At 41.1% G+C, this 16,029-nt stretch overlaps 1 protein-coding gene across 2 annotated transcripts in view; it reads left to right on the top strand.

Moving 5' to 3' along the window:
* The window catches only part of LDAH (lipid droplet associated hydrolase), a 711,314-nt gene extending 696,620 nt beyond the window's left edge, over positions 1 to 14,694 (top strand). For both annotated transcript variants that reach the window (XM_069236004.1, XM_069236005.1), the window contains exon 7: positions 8,151 to 14,694. In XM_069236004.1, the coding sequence (XP_069092105.1) occupies positions 8,151 to 8,339 (189 nt within the window). In that variant the 3' untranslated portion in view covers positions 8,340 to 14,694. The remainder of the gene's footprint in view (positions 1 to 8,150) is intronic.
* Positions 14,695 to 16,029: the final 1,335 nt, after the last annotated feature.

Here is a 16,029-nt window from a genome sequence, read left to right as displayed (position 1 = left end):
ATGACGCCCTTACTATGCCACTGCTGAGGCAGCCCTGATACATTCTGCCAGTGACAATATGTCCCTTGTACGCATTAAACCAGATTTATTGAGATGGTAACAGGCCCGCTCCCTCGCCCTTCTTCTGTGCTCTATCCGGCTAGGGAAGAGATAAAGCCAGCAGACATCTGAGTTATACAGAGTTTTCCTTGCCAGGATAGCAGTCACACTTTTAGATCAAGCAAACAAGGAAATCCGTAGTTGTGCTCGGCTTGTAATGCTGCGTTCTCATGTGAGGTAGGTGAGGGTTATGACGGATGCTTGGCCCCAGGTGCCATGGAGACCCACTGGAGGTAAAATCACAATGGGTGATGTCCTTTTTAGTATGAACTACGGTGGAACCATTTGCAATGCTTTTGATATGAGCTTTAATTTGGAATCTCTGTGAACCCAGCAAAAATGGCGGAAATGGCATCCACGTTAAGAGGAGCTGTTGGCACTGTAAAGGAAACCAATTATAGTTGGACAATACTCAATGGTAGTTTATACTTTAGAATGTAAATCATATGAAGATGGCCATCTTCATATGTGCGTACGTGCACACGCGTGGGTGGTCATCTTTGAATGTTGGGCACATGCATGGGTGGCCATCTTTGAATGTTGTGTTTATGTGCACACTCATGGGTGGCCATCTTTGAATGTTGTGCGTATGTGCACATGCATGGGTGGCCATCTTTGAAAAAAAAAATCCCACAGCCTATGGCAGAGGCAAACAAGCATTGTCAAAGCTAATAGTACTGTGCCCTGGTGTCACAGTTGAGACCTATTGGCCTTGCCAGTACTTGCTTTGTGTGTTGCATGTCTCACATTCTAGGACATTTTTTTAATCTTGCCTTTTTGCATTTTTTTAATAAAACAAGCATTTGCCGTTTCACAATTATTAGTGGTTGTATTTTAATGGAAAGAGACCTATCTCCAATGTAATAAATTAGTTCATAAATAACTTTGTAACTTTGAAAAGCTGTTCATAAGCATTGTTGACAAGTCCTACTGTTACTCAGAGGGATTTGCAGTATTGCTTCAAGGACATGTTACTCAACCGCAATCACATATGCTTCTGGCCCACTAACCCTAGGAACCTCGGCAATGTAACAATAGAAACAACAGTGATTTCTTCAGGGTGGCCCCTTAAACCATCTCGAAGGGTAATTAGATAGTCATGTAATGATTTGATGTCATACGAAAATATGTTGTGCAACTGATATTTACTGATAATATAAAAGACAAATACATTCAAAACCAGCAATGTGTCTGATTTTAGATATATTGTCATTGATTCAGTCATACATTAACTATATTGTTATCAAGTCATTACTGATAACCCGAGGTGCTACAATGCAGAGTAAAGTGAATGCCGAAGTGCTTAGTGCGGTGAATGGTGCACAAGAACAATTACGTGCAAATGTTAAAATGGCTGTCTGTCACTCTGTGATGAGCTTATATTGTACTGTGCTTAAATATAGGTTGTGTGGGATCAGTGGGAAAGGGACAGGCCAAATTTGGAAGCTGGGAGATGGACGTTAGCTCATTGTATGACACGAAGTCCTCCCTTGATTATCCGGTTACTCTTCAAGTTTGTCTAAAGGTGCCTACCTTGCATTTGATAGATTGAAACTCCCTCTAATTCTTTATGAGAATGTGATTCTGAATTCAGGGATCAGTAGAACAAATATGGCATGCTCAGTCTCTGCACAAACCCAAACGTAGCACAGATTGTGTAAAGGGTTTAGAAACTGTCTTGTGACTTCTCCAAAAAACACTAACCATGTCTGTGCATCATTAACAAAGGGATGGGGCATACCCTAAGCTGCATGTATCCCAATCTATACAAACTAAGGAGGGCCCGTGGTCCTCAGAGCATTCAATATCACAGACCCGACATCTGCATCCATGCTCCTACATCAGAACCAAAAGTCTACAGCCCATTCTAGGGTTGTCTAATATGTTGCTCTGTGACAGCCTTTGGCATGGGGTCCTCCTGCCACCCATACAAAAACGTCAAAGGAGGTACATATGGAGTAGCTTCTGTGTTAATTCTGGCAGAATGTTAGTAGATGCTTTGATCTTTGTTTTGTCTAGCAAAGTGATGTTCTTGTTGTGATGTAATGCTGTAAATGTAATGTTATGTAAAACGGCCCAGATAGCTGTATATTAATACAGAACTAAAATCTGTCTGCTCTACTAATTCTGAAAAGTACTTGTCAAACCTAGTTGAACAGCTCTGTTGAACTCTGTGATCTACATCAGGTGGGTGTTTATTTATGGCTTGGACAGCCTGCATGTCAGAGAAGTTACATAGCAAATATACCACCCTACTACCTTCAGAAACTGATACTGCACAAACAAAAGATGCGTGGAACACATTAACAGAGCTGCTTTTAACAGGTACAGTCACACCTCCAAAACACGGGCGCCTTCTTATATAGCTAGCCCGAACAATTATTGACTGCCCTAAACAGCAAGTATTGGCAAAGTCAATAGGTCAGGCTTATTTTAGCAGTGTGCAGTGTGGATTATTATGGTCGTATGTTGTTCTGTGTTGTTTGGATGCACTACATTGTGGGATGGATTGGATCATGGGATCTTTACATTTTTAAGTGGATGCTTTCAAGCAGGTCCACGTTAAAACAAAAAGTTCATTGCAAAGTCCCATGCAAGACAGTTGTGCAGGGTAATTAAGGGAGCGAGATGTGTACTGAAGTAAACTTCAAGGAACACACCTTATGGCACCTTATTTCTGATGGCCTCCCTCTGCCCATATTTCTCCCTGTCCAGAATCTAGGTATTCAGCCACGAATTCAGTCTTACCTGATATTAGCCCCAGAAGTGTTTTCAGGATGGACTGTTCTTCTCTAGCTGGAACTCTATGTTGTTTAAAAGTCCACATCCAAGATCCTAGTTTGCTGGCAGGTGTCCAGTCCACACAAGGCCCTAGTGAAATAATCTGAACAATGCATAATGTTCCCAAATCGAGTCCAGTTCTTCAGCACAGTATTCTAGGGCAGGGTTGTCTAGAAGAGTAGGTCAAGCATCAGCCCAGGCCTAGCAGTAGCAGATCAGACTGGCAATTGTAGCAAGCGCAAGTCTAGTAGACACCCTAGCCCAGATACAACCAGGCTTAGAGTGGGCACGGTGGATCAGGGACAGGAGCCTCAACACCTATAGCTGCAAAGGCTGAGGGGCAAGGAGAGTCTAAATGAGGAACAAAGGTTACGTATTGAACAGGTAACTAAGATAGCAGAACATGATGCTGACTTCCTAGTGGTGCTTACCAACAAAATCACTCAAAACTCTAGGCAAAATATAGGAAACTTTCATATTGGTGGCAATGGTGGCTAGTGATCTGTAAAAGTGTTTTTGTGTGATACCTGCCTTGAACTTCGGTGAGTAACGAATAACAATTTCCTTGAAGAGTGTCCAGGGGATAGCTTTTTTTAATGGGGTTGAATAGTGCATTTTATTGCACATTGTCCACATACCTCTTGGGAAGGAGTTGTTGTGTTCACCCACATCATATCTTGGAAAATGCTGTGAGAACGATTTTCAACAGCGTAGAGCCAGTAACATTTGTCACAACTGGATAGGATTTTAAGACCACATTCCGTCTAGAGGTTTTTCCAAGAAGGACTGTTTGTAAAATGTTATAATAAATGTACCCTTTAAGGATCGTGAGCACACAGAGAACACATGAATTTGCTTTTCGACCGAAACATCTCAGTAATTTCTATAGTAAAAACCCCTGGCATACCGCGGTAGGTGATAATCCCCATCCTAGTGCATGAAATAAATCTTGTGTGCAGTAACAGGTTTGTAATGTTACTGTATGTGGCCCTGTACTAAAATGCTGAGGTAATCAGTAAGTGAGAGCGAACAAATAAAGTAGCATAATTGGCAGGGGTCCACACATCATGAGAGTGACACCTAACTCCTCCTTGTTTTTCAGACAACAGCACAAAGAATGTTGGGAATCGTGGACTATAATATTTTATGAAATGAAAATTACAAGCCCCAGCATTCTTAGAAAGGGGGCGGAGTTGGTCCTGTTGAACATATGTCCACACTCTGTCACACTGTGGCTGATGTTCACCCAACTCTGCCTCAGCCTCTCCAGCCTTTTGAATGTATGGTTTGCATAGATTTGCTTGTTCGCCCCATATTTTCCAGCATGCTTGTAGCAGTGCATCAAAGAGAACAGAGATGTACCATATTCTGCACACCACACAGGACCAACGCCGCTGCCTAAAATGCTCTCTGCATGTGGTTCTCCTCTGAGACAGCTGGACAAAAGGCTAACTTGTGACTAACTCGGCAGTAGAAGTCCAGTCAGGACAGAAATCATGGGTGCTGTCCATGATGCATTGTGTCAGATCACTGATTTACTGTCACAGGTAACAAAGGGCACAGATTCAGTTTCCAATTGGATAGCTTATGTAACAAAAACACATGAAGAGCCAGGTTGTCTTTAAAAGTTACATGAGGAGGTTATAAATAGCCTGTGTTATGCAAATGATGCTAACTGAACTTAACTTACTCTGAAAAATGAATCACCTAAAGATTAACGTAGGAATGACCAAAGTGATGACAATCAGAAGTAAAAGAAATGAAACTGAATATTGCTTGAAAGCTGGATGGCACAGCGCTTGAGATAGTTTCCAAATATTGTTACTTAGGAGTAATGTTTGCCTATGATATATCTCTTGAACGAAACATTTATCTTGCAACAGACTGAGGTATACATAACATAGATGAATCCATGAGAAATAGAACATTAGACATGTTGCTGCAGACATATGACCGAAAAATAGTCAGTTTGTTAATCATGTACCATTTGTGTGGTCTGTCATTGTCCGAAGTCAGCTTGAAATTGTTCAATAAACACACACATTGTGTTGTTATAGCCAAGGGCTCTGGTTTAATGTCAAGGGCATGACCCAAGTGAGAACGTCATTAGATATGAGAAGATGATACCTGATTTCGCTGAATCCGATGCAAATTGTGTGGGCTGAGTTAGAAAATGTAGACTGCATTGTGCTGGAAGCAATTGGAAATATTGGGGCTCCCCATTGACCAGTCCCATCAAGGGCATACTGCACATTACCATAGGGTATAGCATTGTGGAATTGCTCCTTGATTGACCAGCGGCATGAGTGAGAAAGCATTACTTGTTTCTCCTGGATGATTTACCAGATAAGCCCACTCACTGGGAGCAGCCCTGAGTGGCTTTTGGATCTCCGAAATGGCTTCTGCCATAGCCATCTACAGATTGTAATCGATACCCATGTTGGTTTGGGTTTGACCTGGCAAATTGTCAGGTTTTGCGGGTATTATCTTACAAATTCTGATGATAAACCCCCTCACTTCCATGACTGTCTCCTTCCGTAGCAACTAGGATGCACCAAACAGGGTCAAACATTAGAGAGGTAGGTAAATGAGAGTGCGAGACGTGGGATGTCCAACTCTTCTTGAGCACAGCTCTCGCTGGTGTTAAGCCTCTAATCACAGTGCAGGTATTCACAGAGACTCTCAAGATGTAGATGTAGGTGTAGTACATGGCGAGTTTTAGTGTTACTAAAAAATGTAGGACATTCCCAACAAAGATATAAGCATGGGATCCCCGGCTTCCAAAAGGGTGGCAGAGTTGAACCAAAGCCAGGGGAAATTGAAGCCAGTAAGCCCCAAACTCAGGTACGGGTTCAAGATACGTCCAGTGGAGCCAAACAACAAGGCCAAAACAGAGTCTAGAAGTAAAATCAGCATAAGATGGGAAAAGGGTCTGAGAGTTGTACACGTAAGCTCACTCTAAAAAGCCCAAACAGACCCTGGAGAGCAAGGTCGGGGTAACCAGGCAAAGATTCAAAGAGCCGTAAAAGAGGAAAGCCAAACAGAATCCAAAGAGCAGAGTTAGTGTAAGCAGGCAAGTCATCAGGGAACAGGGGAGCTGTAAAAGGCAAAAGCAACAAATTTGAGGAACAGTTCGGCGGATTAACTCGCGACTGCAAATAATTAATACAACTTCCTGTTGTAGTAATTATAAATACTGTAGCTGCCTGTCATGGCCCAGAAATCCCACCCTGGGCCTTGATCTATGCCTGCTAGTTGTTTTCGGCACTCCATCCGCCATAGGCTGGTATGCCACAGTCTTAAAGGGTAACATCTCATTGCTGTTCTTGTAATCCTGTAGCACCTTGGATTGCCTGCTGATTCCTGATCTTGCCTCCATTTATGGCACTGTTGTTGTCACCTAGGGTGTTGAGTAAGTGACAGGCTGCCATATTATATGTGGTTATAAAATGTAAGTTTAATTAACCAAGTGTTAATATTTGGAAGAGAAATCTGCTTGGTTTGTAAGAGTGCATTTCTATCTTTCTTCTTTTTCCCCTACCCCTTGTTTGAAAGCTTTCATGCTATAGCAGTGACAAATCAAGTTCATTCTTTGTTTGCACTGGTTTCCCTGGCTGGCAAAAATTGTGTTGAGAACTTTAAGTGCTTCCTTGCCTTCTGGTCCAGCACAGCTTCTGTGCACATCTTTGCACATCTGCTCTCGAGTATTCAATGGCCATCTATTTTCAGTAACTCCATCCGCTAACTTTAAAGCAATGGAGAGAGACAGCTGGGCCTTGAATAAGGTGTAAGTTAGCCTGAGGGCTCTGCTTTTAATGACACTGGAGGTACTGAATTGTATTGGTATTGCTATAGTGTGTCCCATTGCCCCTGCAAACCCTGAAGCGCTTTCTTGGGTTATCCGGCGGCACTATTTATAATGCACTGAATATCCCTGGTGAGGTCGTCAGGCGGGCTCTTGGGCACCCTACGGAGTGCATAGTTGAAAGGGCGCTGCTTGTGTTCTGGCTGATATGCTTGACTTGATGACTTGGGTGCACAATGCACTGTGTTGCTGCGCACGCGCATGGGTATTGCGGAGGGTGTGAGGATCAGTGCAGCTCCACATGCATGTGTGCGATTGGGAAGGTTCAAGAACAATAAGTAACCTGGACTGCATCAGATATTGCATTGGAATTCACGGTTTAATGGTATACCCTGACGATATTAATCCGAGAAGAGTGGGGTCCAAAAACAGTTAAATAAGGATACGTAGATCGTTTTATGTTCAACGCTTTTAGTTTGGAAAAATGCATAAGTATTTGTTTTTTGGATCCAGCCTTGCGGTTCTCAGCAGGACTGAAGATGGTGTTGCATTAACAGGATAATTTTATTTTTGTTGGCCTAGCATGTGGCAGTTTGTGCACGGTTTTACTGGAACTATATCAGGAGTTGACAAAGAAATTAGGCGTACTAGTATGGTATGAAGGAATGGGGGGCCAAATACCGAGACAGTCTTTCTGGGAATAAAAAGGAAAAAGGGGCTCCGAGGCATTCGTGTCTAGGCCACTAATTACCAAATTGAAAGATTGTGCTGAGGTCATTGAGGTTTGCCTGGGGTCAAAAAAGGTAACATTAGGCCAGTTGAACTTCTAATTGATCGACTGAACTTTGCAACAAGACTTGTTTTATAGACATGGAATTTTCTTGCTTCATACTAAAGTCGTAACTAGTTTGAACCAGCAGTGTTTAAGAACACCCTAAAACATATTGCTGTCTGCTGGCAACATGACGCCAGTCTTTTATCTGTTTTTCCTTCTGGATGCCATTTTGATTTTTAAGTTTTGCATTTCTGCTTCTTCAGCTCGCTACCTTTACACTCAAACACCATCCAATTAACACGACAGCCATATACACCACAAACACTTGTATTCGAAAGTGCAGTTTTCAATACATACACTAAAACAATAAAATAACCATACATATATCTACTTACATAAGAAGCAATACAAAAAGATTCATAAAACGTTTTATAAAGCCATTTTATAGTGCTTTATCGTGTCACTGCCTATTCTGCTCTGACAATGCCTAGGTTACATGATAGGATTGTCATTATCTACACTGTCTGATGGGCACAGGTTTACTACATAATGACGCTCTTTCCTAACGTTGTATTTTTGTTTAATAATCTAGTTCCTACCAAATCTTTTTCTGCAACTAAGTGTTTTTTCTAGTTAACTTTGGTTTGTAAATTGACCCCCATAACTTTTTTTTATTTTTTTAAATTACAGCTCATTTTCTACTACGGCGCTGCAGACAACTGGTGTCCAGTACAGTATTATCATGACATAAAGAAAGATTTTCCAGAGGGGGACATTCGTCTGTGCGAGAGAGGATTCCGTCATGCCTTTGTCCTGGACTCAAGCAAAGAAGTGGCTGCTCTAACTCTGAATTGGTTACAAGAATGTATATCCAATTGATGTTAGTTTGAAGCCTCGAAAATGTAACCCTCTTCTTTTGCTAGATGCTGAATACATCCAGTTTTCTGTCAGCTGCAGCTGAAAGTGCACAGTTAAAATCTACTTTGTGTTGTGCCATGCACACATTTCCAAAGTGCTTAGAAACGGGTTGTAAACCACTTGACATAAACTAGATCAGTGGTTCCCAACCTCTTGACTTCTGTGGACACCCACATTATTATTACTGGATCCCGGTGACCCCCACTAAATCATTATTGGAATCCGTGGACCTTCCCACTGAGTCAGTTTTGAAAGCTGGGTACCTAATCTGTTAATCTTATTTAATTTTCTAAGCAGTCGCCGACCCCTGAGGAGGCTTCACGGACACCCAAGGGTCCCCGGACCACAGGTTGGGTACCACTGAACTAGATCATAATATGGAACATTTTAGCACTTGTGACCTGAAATTACCTGCCGATACGTCCGGGATGTAGATGTGATGGTGAGATTGTTCCAGCATTTATGCGTTGATTGCATCTTATTTCAGGATAGCTGAAACTAACAGCTGTATAGTTCAGCACAGTGAACCATTCACTTGAAGCTACTTTGAAAAGTGGTATGTGGGAAAGGTACAGCATATTATTAACCCACTGCTTCACATCTGTCTGCTCTTTTGGAATATTTGTTTCTGCTGTTTCAACTTCTTTCTACTAAGGTAACTTTTGATTTCTTATTAGAGATGGACCCACAATGTATGGTTGCTCACAGCTTCATTTGAGTTTATTCTTATGCAGAATAGTGGCGTGCTTTCTTCCCTTATCTATTGCAAAGAAGTTTAAACTGCATAGTGGAGTTAACTATAGTGATCCCCTCATTCTTTCCGGTTCAGAACAATGACTCTAGAAAAATTCACAACGGCCAGTTCGGTAGAGGTTCCAACATGGAAAGCAAAACCTAGTACAAACACCCTGAAATGTTTCCCTAACTTTTCTAAGTAGTGGCCACCTCCGAGATTTTTAGGTTTAAGAGCAAATAAGAAATCACAAGAACTAAAAACAAGGAGCACTTACAGAGTGATGTATCTTGAACTGGTGCTGTGTAGTAGACTAAGGCTCTCATGAACAGTGGCCTAATGAATGTATTTGCGCAAGGATCGCAATTTTTATAGCACCCTGTAATTAACGGGTGTTAATGCATGCTGCATGCAATAAAATCTGGTGTGATAACTATCACATCTCATACTGGGCTATTCTAAATGATGGCCTTAGGACCGTATGTAATCTGCCATCACTTGTACCTTACATTTCATTCGTCTGAAAGACGTTCAGGCCATATAAGTGAATGCAGTAGGACATATTGCGTTTCTTTGAGTTGACATTTCTGCTGATATAAAGAGGACTGCGAGAGCTAGCTGCCTTTCACAAATTTGCAGGTTCAGACTGGCATATAAGACAATATAACAGTGCCAAAAGCTGTGGTCTAACAGGCCAGTTCTGACAGTCATGTGCGTGGACTGTTTTGTTGGCTGCCTGTAGGCCTGTTTTTTAGACTCATAGGCTGTTTTTCTCTGTTGATTTTCCTGAAATCACCAAAAACGTTGCCTGCAGCAAGTGCATCTTAATATTGCCCCCTTGTTTCTGAAAGTGGAGCAGTTACCCTCATCTTGGACATTCAGTAAAGGGATCCCTTTATCTCTTAAAACGAGCTAGAGGATGAGACATCTGGGATGTTGATTGATAGACAGATTTCGGGGTCGAGCAAAACAACACCTAACCAAAAGCATGAGAAGTCCTAATCATGATCATGGGTGTTGTAGTAGCTGGCCATGAGAGCTAGTATGACGGAACAGTGACATATGAGAACTTTACCTTTAGTCTGACATCCACCGCCCTATTAAAATAGCCTGTGACCCCCATAAAACACTTCTAAGACATTGATTATGATGACCCAACTGGTAATAGGCACAAATGAATTGAAAGTTGATGAGGAGCATGATTTTTAATGTTTACGTAGAACTGTGATTGCAAATGTTATGGTGTAAAATTAAGCCTATATTTAATTACTCATAATGGTTTATGATTCTCAAGGCTGCCTTTACTGCAGAAGCAGTTAAAAAGGGCCTGTGTTGTTACCTCCTTGAGAGACGTTCTCGGGCACGCAAAGCCATCAGTCATTGGTGTTCTAAGCAAGCATACATGAGTACCCTGACCCCTCTCATCTTGAAGATATTGATTTACATGTTCTCGGTTAGTGCTGTGTCGGTCCAAGCAATATTAAATGTTATGTAGAAAGGATAAAGAAAGTCTCAAGCCAGTGCAAGAATCTATTTATATCTGCGATCTTGCCTCAACAAAATAGTACTTTCTTATTTCTTATTCACCTGGAAGATAAGTGTTTTCCCATACTTGCAAACTGTCCTTAGACATTATTTTTCTACTTTAATTTATTAGGCTGTCATGAAAACAACGGTAATTTATCAACACAGACGATCATTCAGATCAAATGTAATTGAAAGTTAGCCACCAGTCACAAATATCACAGTTATCGTTGCATTGGGCAACTCTACTTAAACAAGGTTGTCTGATTAGCCTGGCCTCTTTGAAAGAGGTTTGAACAAGGGAAAAATTTGACTTTCTCAACCATGATACATCCATTACCTGAAATTTGTTAAATAAACATTTTATGTTGACACTATGGAGTAACAAAGATCCAATCTTGACACTGATAAAGCTGCTTTTATTTTTCTAAGATCCCCTTACAGGCAGTGTGCAGACCAGGCAAAGGTAGTATGACACAAGAATAATGAAAGTGGAAAACTACACCAGGAACTCTGCAGGATTTATTTGAGGAAGTAATCTTTGTAATGGTCATTAAGAGGATCTCTAACATTCTTCAGGAAGCTGATTCTGCTAATCCACTCAGAAATTGTTGCTGCAGAATGTCCACTGAACTGGTGATCAGATCAAAACTATGTCTAGCAATGAGCAACCACCACTGTGTGTTTGAACTAGATTCAGATGACCGGCGCCCTAATACACGTTGACCTAACTGGTCTTTTGGAACTGTCATGATTGCTCAGACTCAGATACTTAATCAGCGGGAAATTCACCAAATGCCGTAGACATCCATCCCTGAAAGATTACAAAGCTCAAACACAGGGTCTCTGCATTGATTGTTATTAGCTGTTTACTTCTATGAACAGTTCTGGGCTGTTTTAAACACAGGTGAGGTGCCCTGTTGTTCAAAGAATACCTTTGAGCCCAGGACAGTGTAGATTTTAGGCCTGCTGTTGTAACCTCATTCCAGATGAAGATCGTTTCGAAGATGCTTATCAGGCATTTGTCTGATCATCTGCTTCTGCCTGCACAGGCGTTTGGAAAGGGTGTTGCTGGACATGAATAAAAGAATGCTCCAGCTAGTGAACGAGAGGTGTGCAGCGCTGCCAGTGCTACTCTCTCTCAACTGCTTTTCATTCCATGGACAATGACATTTTGATTAGCCGGCTCCTACATCTTTTTGGCACCTCTACTTTTGTGCTGCTCTGTTTTCAGTCATTTTTTTTAGGACAGTGTTTCTGTCTTTGGCTTGTGGTTGAATGCTCCTCCTTATCCTCCATGCTTTTCAACATACAAATGAAATTATTGAAATGCTCTTTTGCAATCCCATTCACTAAAGTTTCATATCAATGTCCAGCACACCCAGCTCCATTTCCACTAAGTGGGCACTTTGCAGGGAAGTCTGCAGCTCTGTCAAGCCTGTTTGAGGTCATTCAAAATTAGATACGTACCACCTGGTTAGGTCTTAATAGCAACAAGACTGAGCTGCTTCTGCTTTGCTCATGTGATATGAATAAAAATTTAGTATATCTTACACTGACTGGAAATCAGGCAATGTTACCCTAACCACATTGCAGGAGGCTTTTAATAGCTCTTTGAGTGTGGGAGGCCAAGTCAGTCAAATGAGCCATTCTTTGGCATGGTCACATCAGTCCAGCTGCTCGAAGAGTTTGCTAGCTCCCGATAGTCCAATGTATCAGGCCCATCTCTCTGCTTCCCACCTTTTCCAAGATTTTGGAAAAACATGTTAACTTACAACTCTCCAGATATCTTGAATCTAACAACCTATTACATCCTAGCCAGTCTGGGTTTAGACCATTGTACAGCACTGAAACAGCTTTGCTAGAGGCCAGTGAACATATTAAAGGCATGCTGGATGGAGGTGGCAGGGCGGTGTTAACTATGTTGGACTTATCTGCCACCTTTGATACAGTCCCCCCACGATTTCCTTTTAATGTCTCTGGCTTCAGTGGGCATCTGTGGTCAGGCCTCAAGCTGGTTGTCCTCTTTTTTGGAAGATAGCAGTCAACCGATCCTGATTCCTTCTTTTTCTTCGGAGGCACAGAATATGGCAGTAGAGACACCACCGGATCGGCACTGAGTCTGACTGTTTTTAATATATATCTGACCCCTCTTGCTGGACCCGCAGAATCTCTGGGTGCCAAGGTTATTTCTTATACGGATGATACACAGCTTCTTTTCTCTTGTGAGAAGGGGTGCAAGCTCCCCATGAGTCTGATTAGGAAATAACTGACAATGGCATTTCATTGGACGATCTTACATCAGTTGAAGTGTAATACTGAAAAGACTGAATTTGTAATGTTTGGAGATCTACCTTCCAACTGCTTATCTTTCTGGCCCAATTATGCTCCTGCCCTAACCCCCAGAGCGGCATGGTTAGTAATCTGGGAATAAAGTTTGATGCTCAGCTTTTGTTTAAACCCCAAATTAAGGCGGTGGTTGGCACCTGTTTTAGGATCGTGAGGTCACTTAGGAAGTTCTTGTACTTCTTGTCCTTTCCTGCCAAAATCAGTTATTCAGGCCCTAATAACATCAAGACTTGACTATCATATTGCACTTTACCTACAACTCCCTGAATATCTTTTGGACAAACTTCAGATGGTGCAAAATGCTGCTGCTCTTCTTATTCTCCAGCTACCGTAGCGAGCACACATTTCTGCACATCTTCCTGAGCGGCACTGGTTGCCAAACAGGATAAGGATTTTGTTTAAAACTCTATTTTTAATACACTCTGCCCTCCATGCATCTGGAGCTTATTATCTAAGACTAAGATTTTGTTTCCACCAACCCGCCTGAAACCTTAGATCAGCAAACAAAGCCTTGGCACTGATTCCTAGAGTATGAAAGTCGATAATCGGAGGCAGATCTGCCACTTACTTGGGAGCTAAGGCCTGGAACATGCTATCTCTGGAATTATGAACTGTGCCCCATCAATTAGTTTTCAAAAAACAACTAAAAATTTGGCTTCTTAATCAGTGATTTTCACTGAAGTCTTTTGGATTTCTGGCTTGTGCCCCGGGACACCTGTTGAGTAGCTGTGCGCTATACAAATTGCTTTACCATAACATAACATATCCATTTCAGGGCTTTAACTTAGTTCTTTTGGTCTGGTCATATGGATGCCAGTGACCGCTGCAAGTCCAGATTTTGGCCTATACCTCAGAATGGAGCATTCCTCTGGCAAAGAGTGACTTGAAGTTCCTAAGAACAGATGGCTAAATAGTGAAATAAACTGCCTCTAGAATTAGTTGCGGACGGCGCCTAGTATTGCATAGTGAAAAGCAGGTTAAAAACCCATCTAGCTGTCTAGAGCAGAGGTCTTCAAACCTTTTAATGCCGTGCCCCCCCAGTTAAAAAATAAAAATCATTGGTCCCCCCTCAGAATTTTTCACAATTATTTTATAAACATGGCAATGTTTAAATATGTCTAAACCTATTTAAACATTGCAGTTAAGTACTGTTACCTTTTTAAAACTGCAATAACATGCTTCTGATTAAAACAAAGGCCTGTTATCTGTATAATATTTATTTTGGCCAGAGTCTGGGGCCCCCCTGGGATCACTTGAGGCCCCCCCTAGGGGGGCCACCCCCAGTTTGAAGACCTCTGGTCTAGAGTCTGGTTGGTCCTCATCAGCCCTTGTCCACTGGATCTTTTGCAGTTTTGGCTACCTGTAAAGGCTGAACCATCACGTGTACTGAACATCATTAAAGGTTGTTACAGTAATCATATCTGTGAAGTTTATCTACACTAAACATAGGATAGTGACCTTTGCTTCAACCCTTATAGGATATTCTGTGTTTAGGCTGCATCTGTCGAAGATTGTGTCCCAAAATAGAAATAGATTAGAACATTTTAAAGTATTTGTGCGATACTGGCTCAAGTCCCCAGACACTAAGAATTATTTAATTAGGTCTAATGAATAACAATAATATACAATTGCAATGTGGAAATCAATGAACTGTGCGCTGAAATGATCTTTCATTGTCTGTCTAGTCTATAGTAAATTCAACTAATGCAACGTTATTTGCATTTAAATGTTATTGTAATTATATTTATCATGCATCAGTTTTCCAATTTTTGTGCAGAAAATTCTGTTCAATAGCATAAGAATTTAGTTTTAATGTTTTTTGTAAAGTGGAAAAAATAAAAATCGAATCAGTTAACATTATTTCTTACTTAAAGCATGTTTAAACATGAGATACTTGCACAGGGTTTATGCTGTTGTAACCTGGAGGACTTCAAAAGTCTGTTTATAACTTGAAAGGACGTTCTAACCTCCTCCAGTAATATATTTCGAAAGACTGATTAAGTATCTATTTTGTTTGTTAAATGGTTCTGATCCCTGGGTGAAAACCTATGTAAATCTGATACTATTTACCACTCTTGCTGTTCGCAGCCAGAGCTTCAGTAATGACGTGACTGAACTGGTAAAATAAACATTCTCCACTCTGACATTTAAAATGTCAGAGGTGCTTGCATGTGTGAAACCCCTGGCACCGTCACTCTTATAACCAGCCTGTCAGAAAAACAGGTGGACATCTGGTTTTAGTCTTGAGGGTGGTTTAGTCTTGAGTCTGAAGTAAAGTTCTGATTTCTTCAGAATTCACAAAGATTTTCCACTAGTATTCCTTAGAAAATGCTGATGTTTTCCTAGACATATTTCTGGCATTGCTTTATTAATTGCAGCTTGTAATGGAGACACTATACACATTTAAAGTTGTTCATGTGAAAATCCCTGATCTAGTGAAAATAACTTTCATCTCTTATTAGCCGCTGAAAAATGTTTTACCCCATGGAGAAACTCCTGCCTGTAACCCCAATCGGTTTGGGGTTTGAATAGAACTCTGATCATTTCCAAGATGGGAATACACCTTGCACAAGTTTGTGGGTGTCCAGCAGCTTTGCAAAGTATTGCCACCCTTGTCTACCCGAAGTTAAGAACAAATTATTGATGATGATGTGGTACCAAGATCAAAATTTTAAAATATTGGGGGTAGAGCTGCATCATACAATCTGCTATTCTCAACACCATGACAGCCCTATCATATCATTTAAAATATGCAAGTGGCAAATCATTTAGTAGTAGTTTCTACTTCTATATCATTCTGTGTTTATTATGCTTTCATAAAAACATAGAGTTATTTTGGACATGGGCAACACAATAGAGAGGTATGTAAGCCGTAAGCATATAACATTCATTAAGGAATCTAGACAGTATGAACATGGTTATGAAATAAATATAAACCAAAACATAAGATTTTGCATTACTGCAGTCTGACTGACTGGAGTTTGAGGGCAGCAGCTATGGTGTTGAAATGCTTGTTGTCAAGTTATCAGCAATTTTTTATCTTCT

Source organism: Pleurodeles waltl, chromosome 5, assembly GCF_031143425.1.
Source record: "Pleurodeles waltl isolate 20211129_DDA chromosome 5, aPleWal1.hap1.20221129, whole genome shotgun sequence".
NCBI classification, from domain to species: domain Eukaryota; kingdom Metazoa; phylum Chordata; class Amphibia; order Caudata; family Salamandridae; genus Pleurodeles; species Pleurodeles waltl.
Note: the sequence above shows the minus strand (reverse complement) of the source record. Positions and strands in the feature narration are given on the sequence as shown.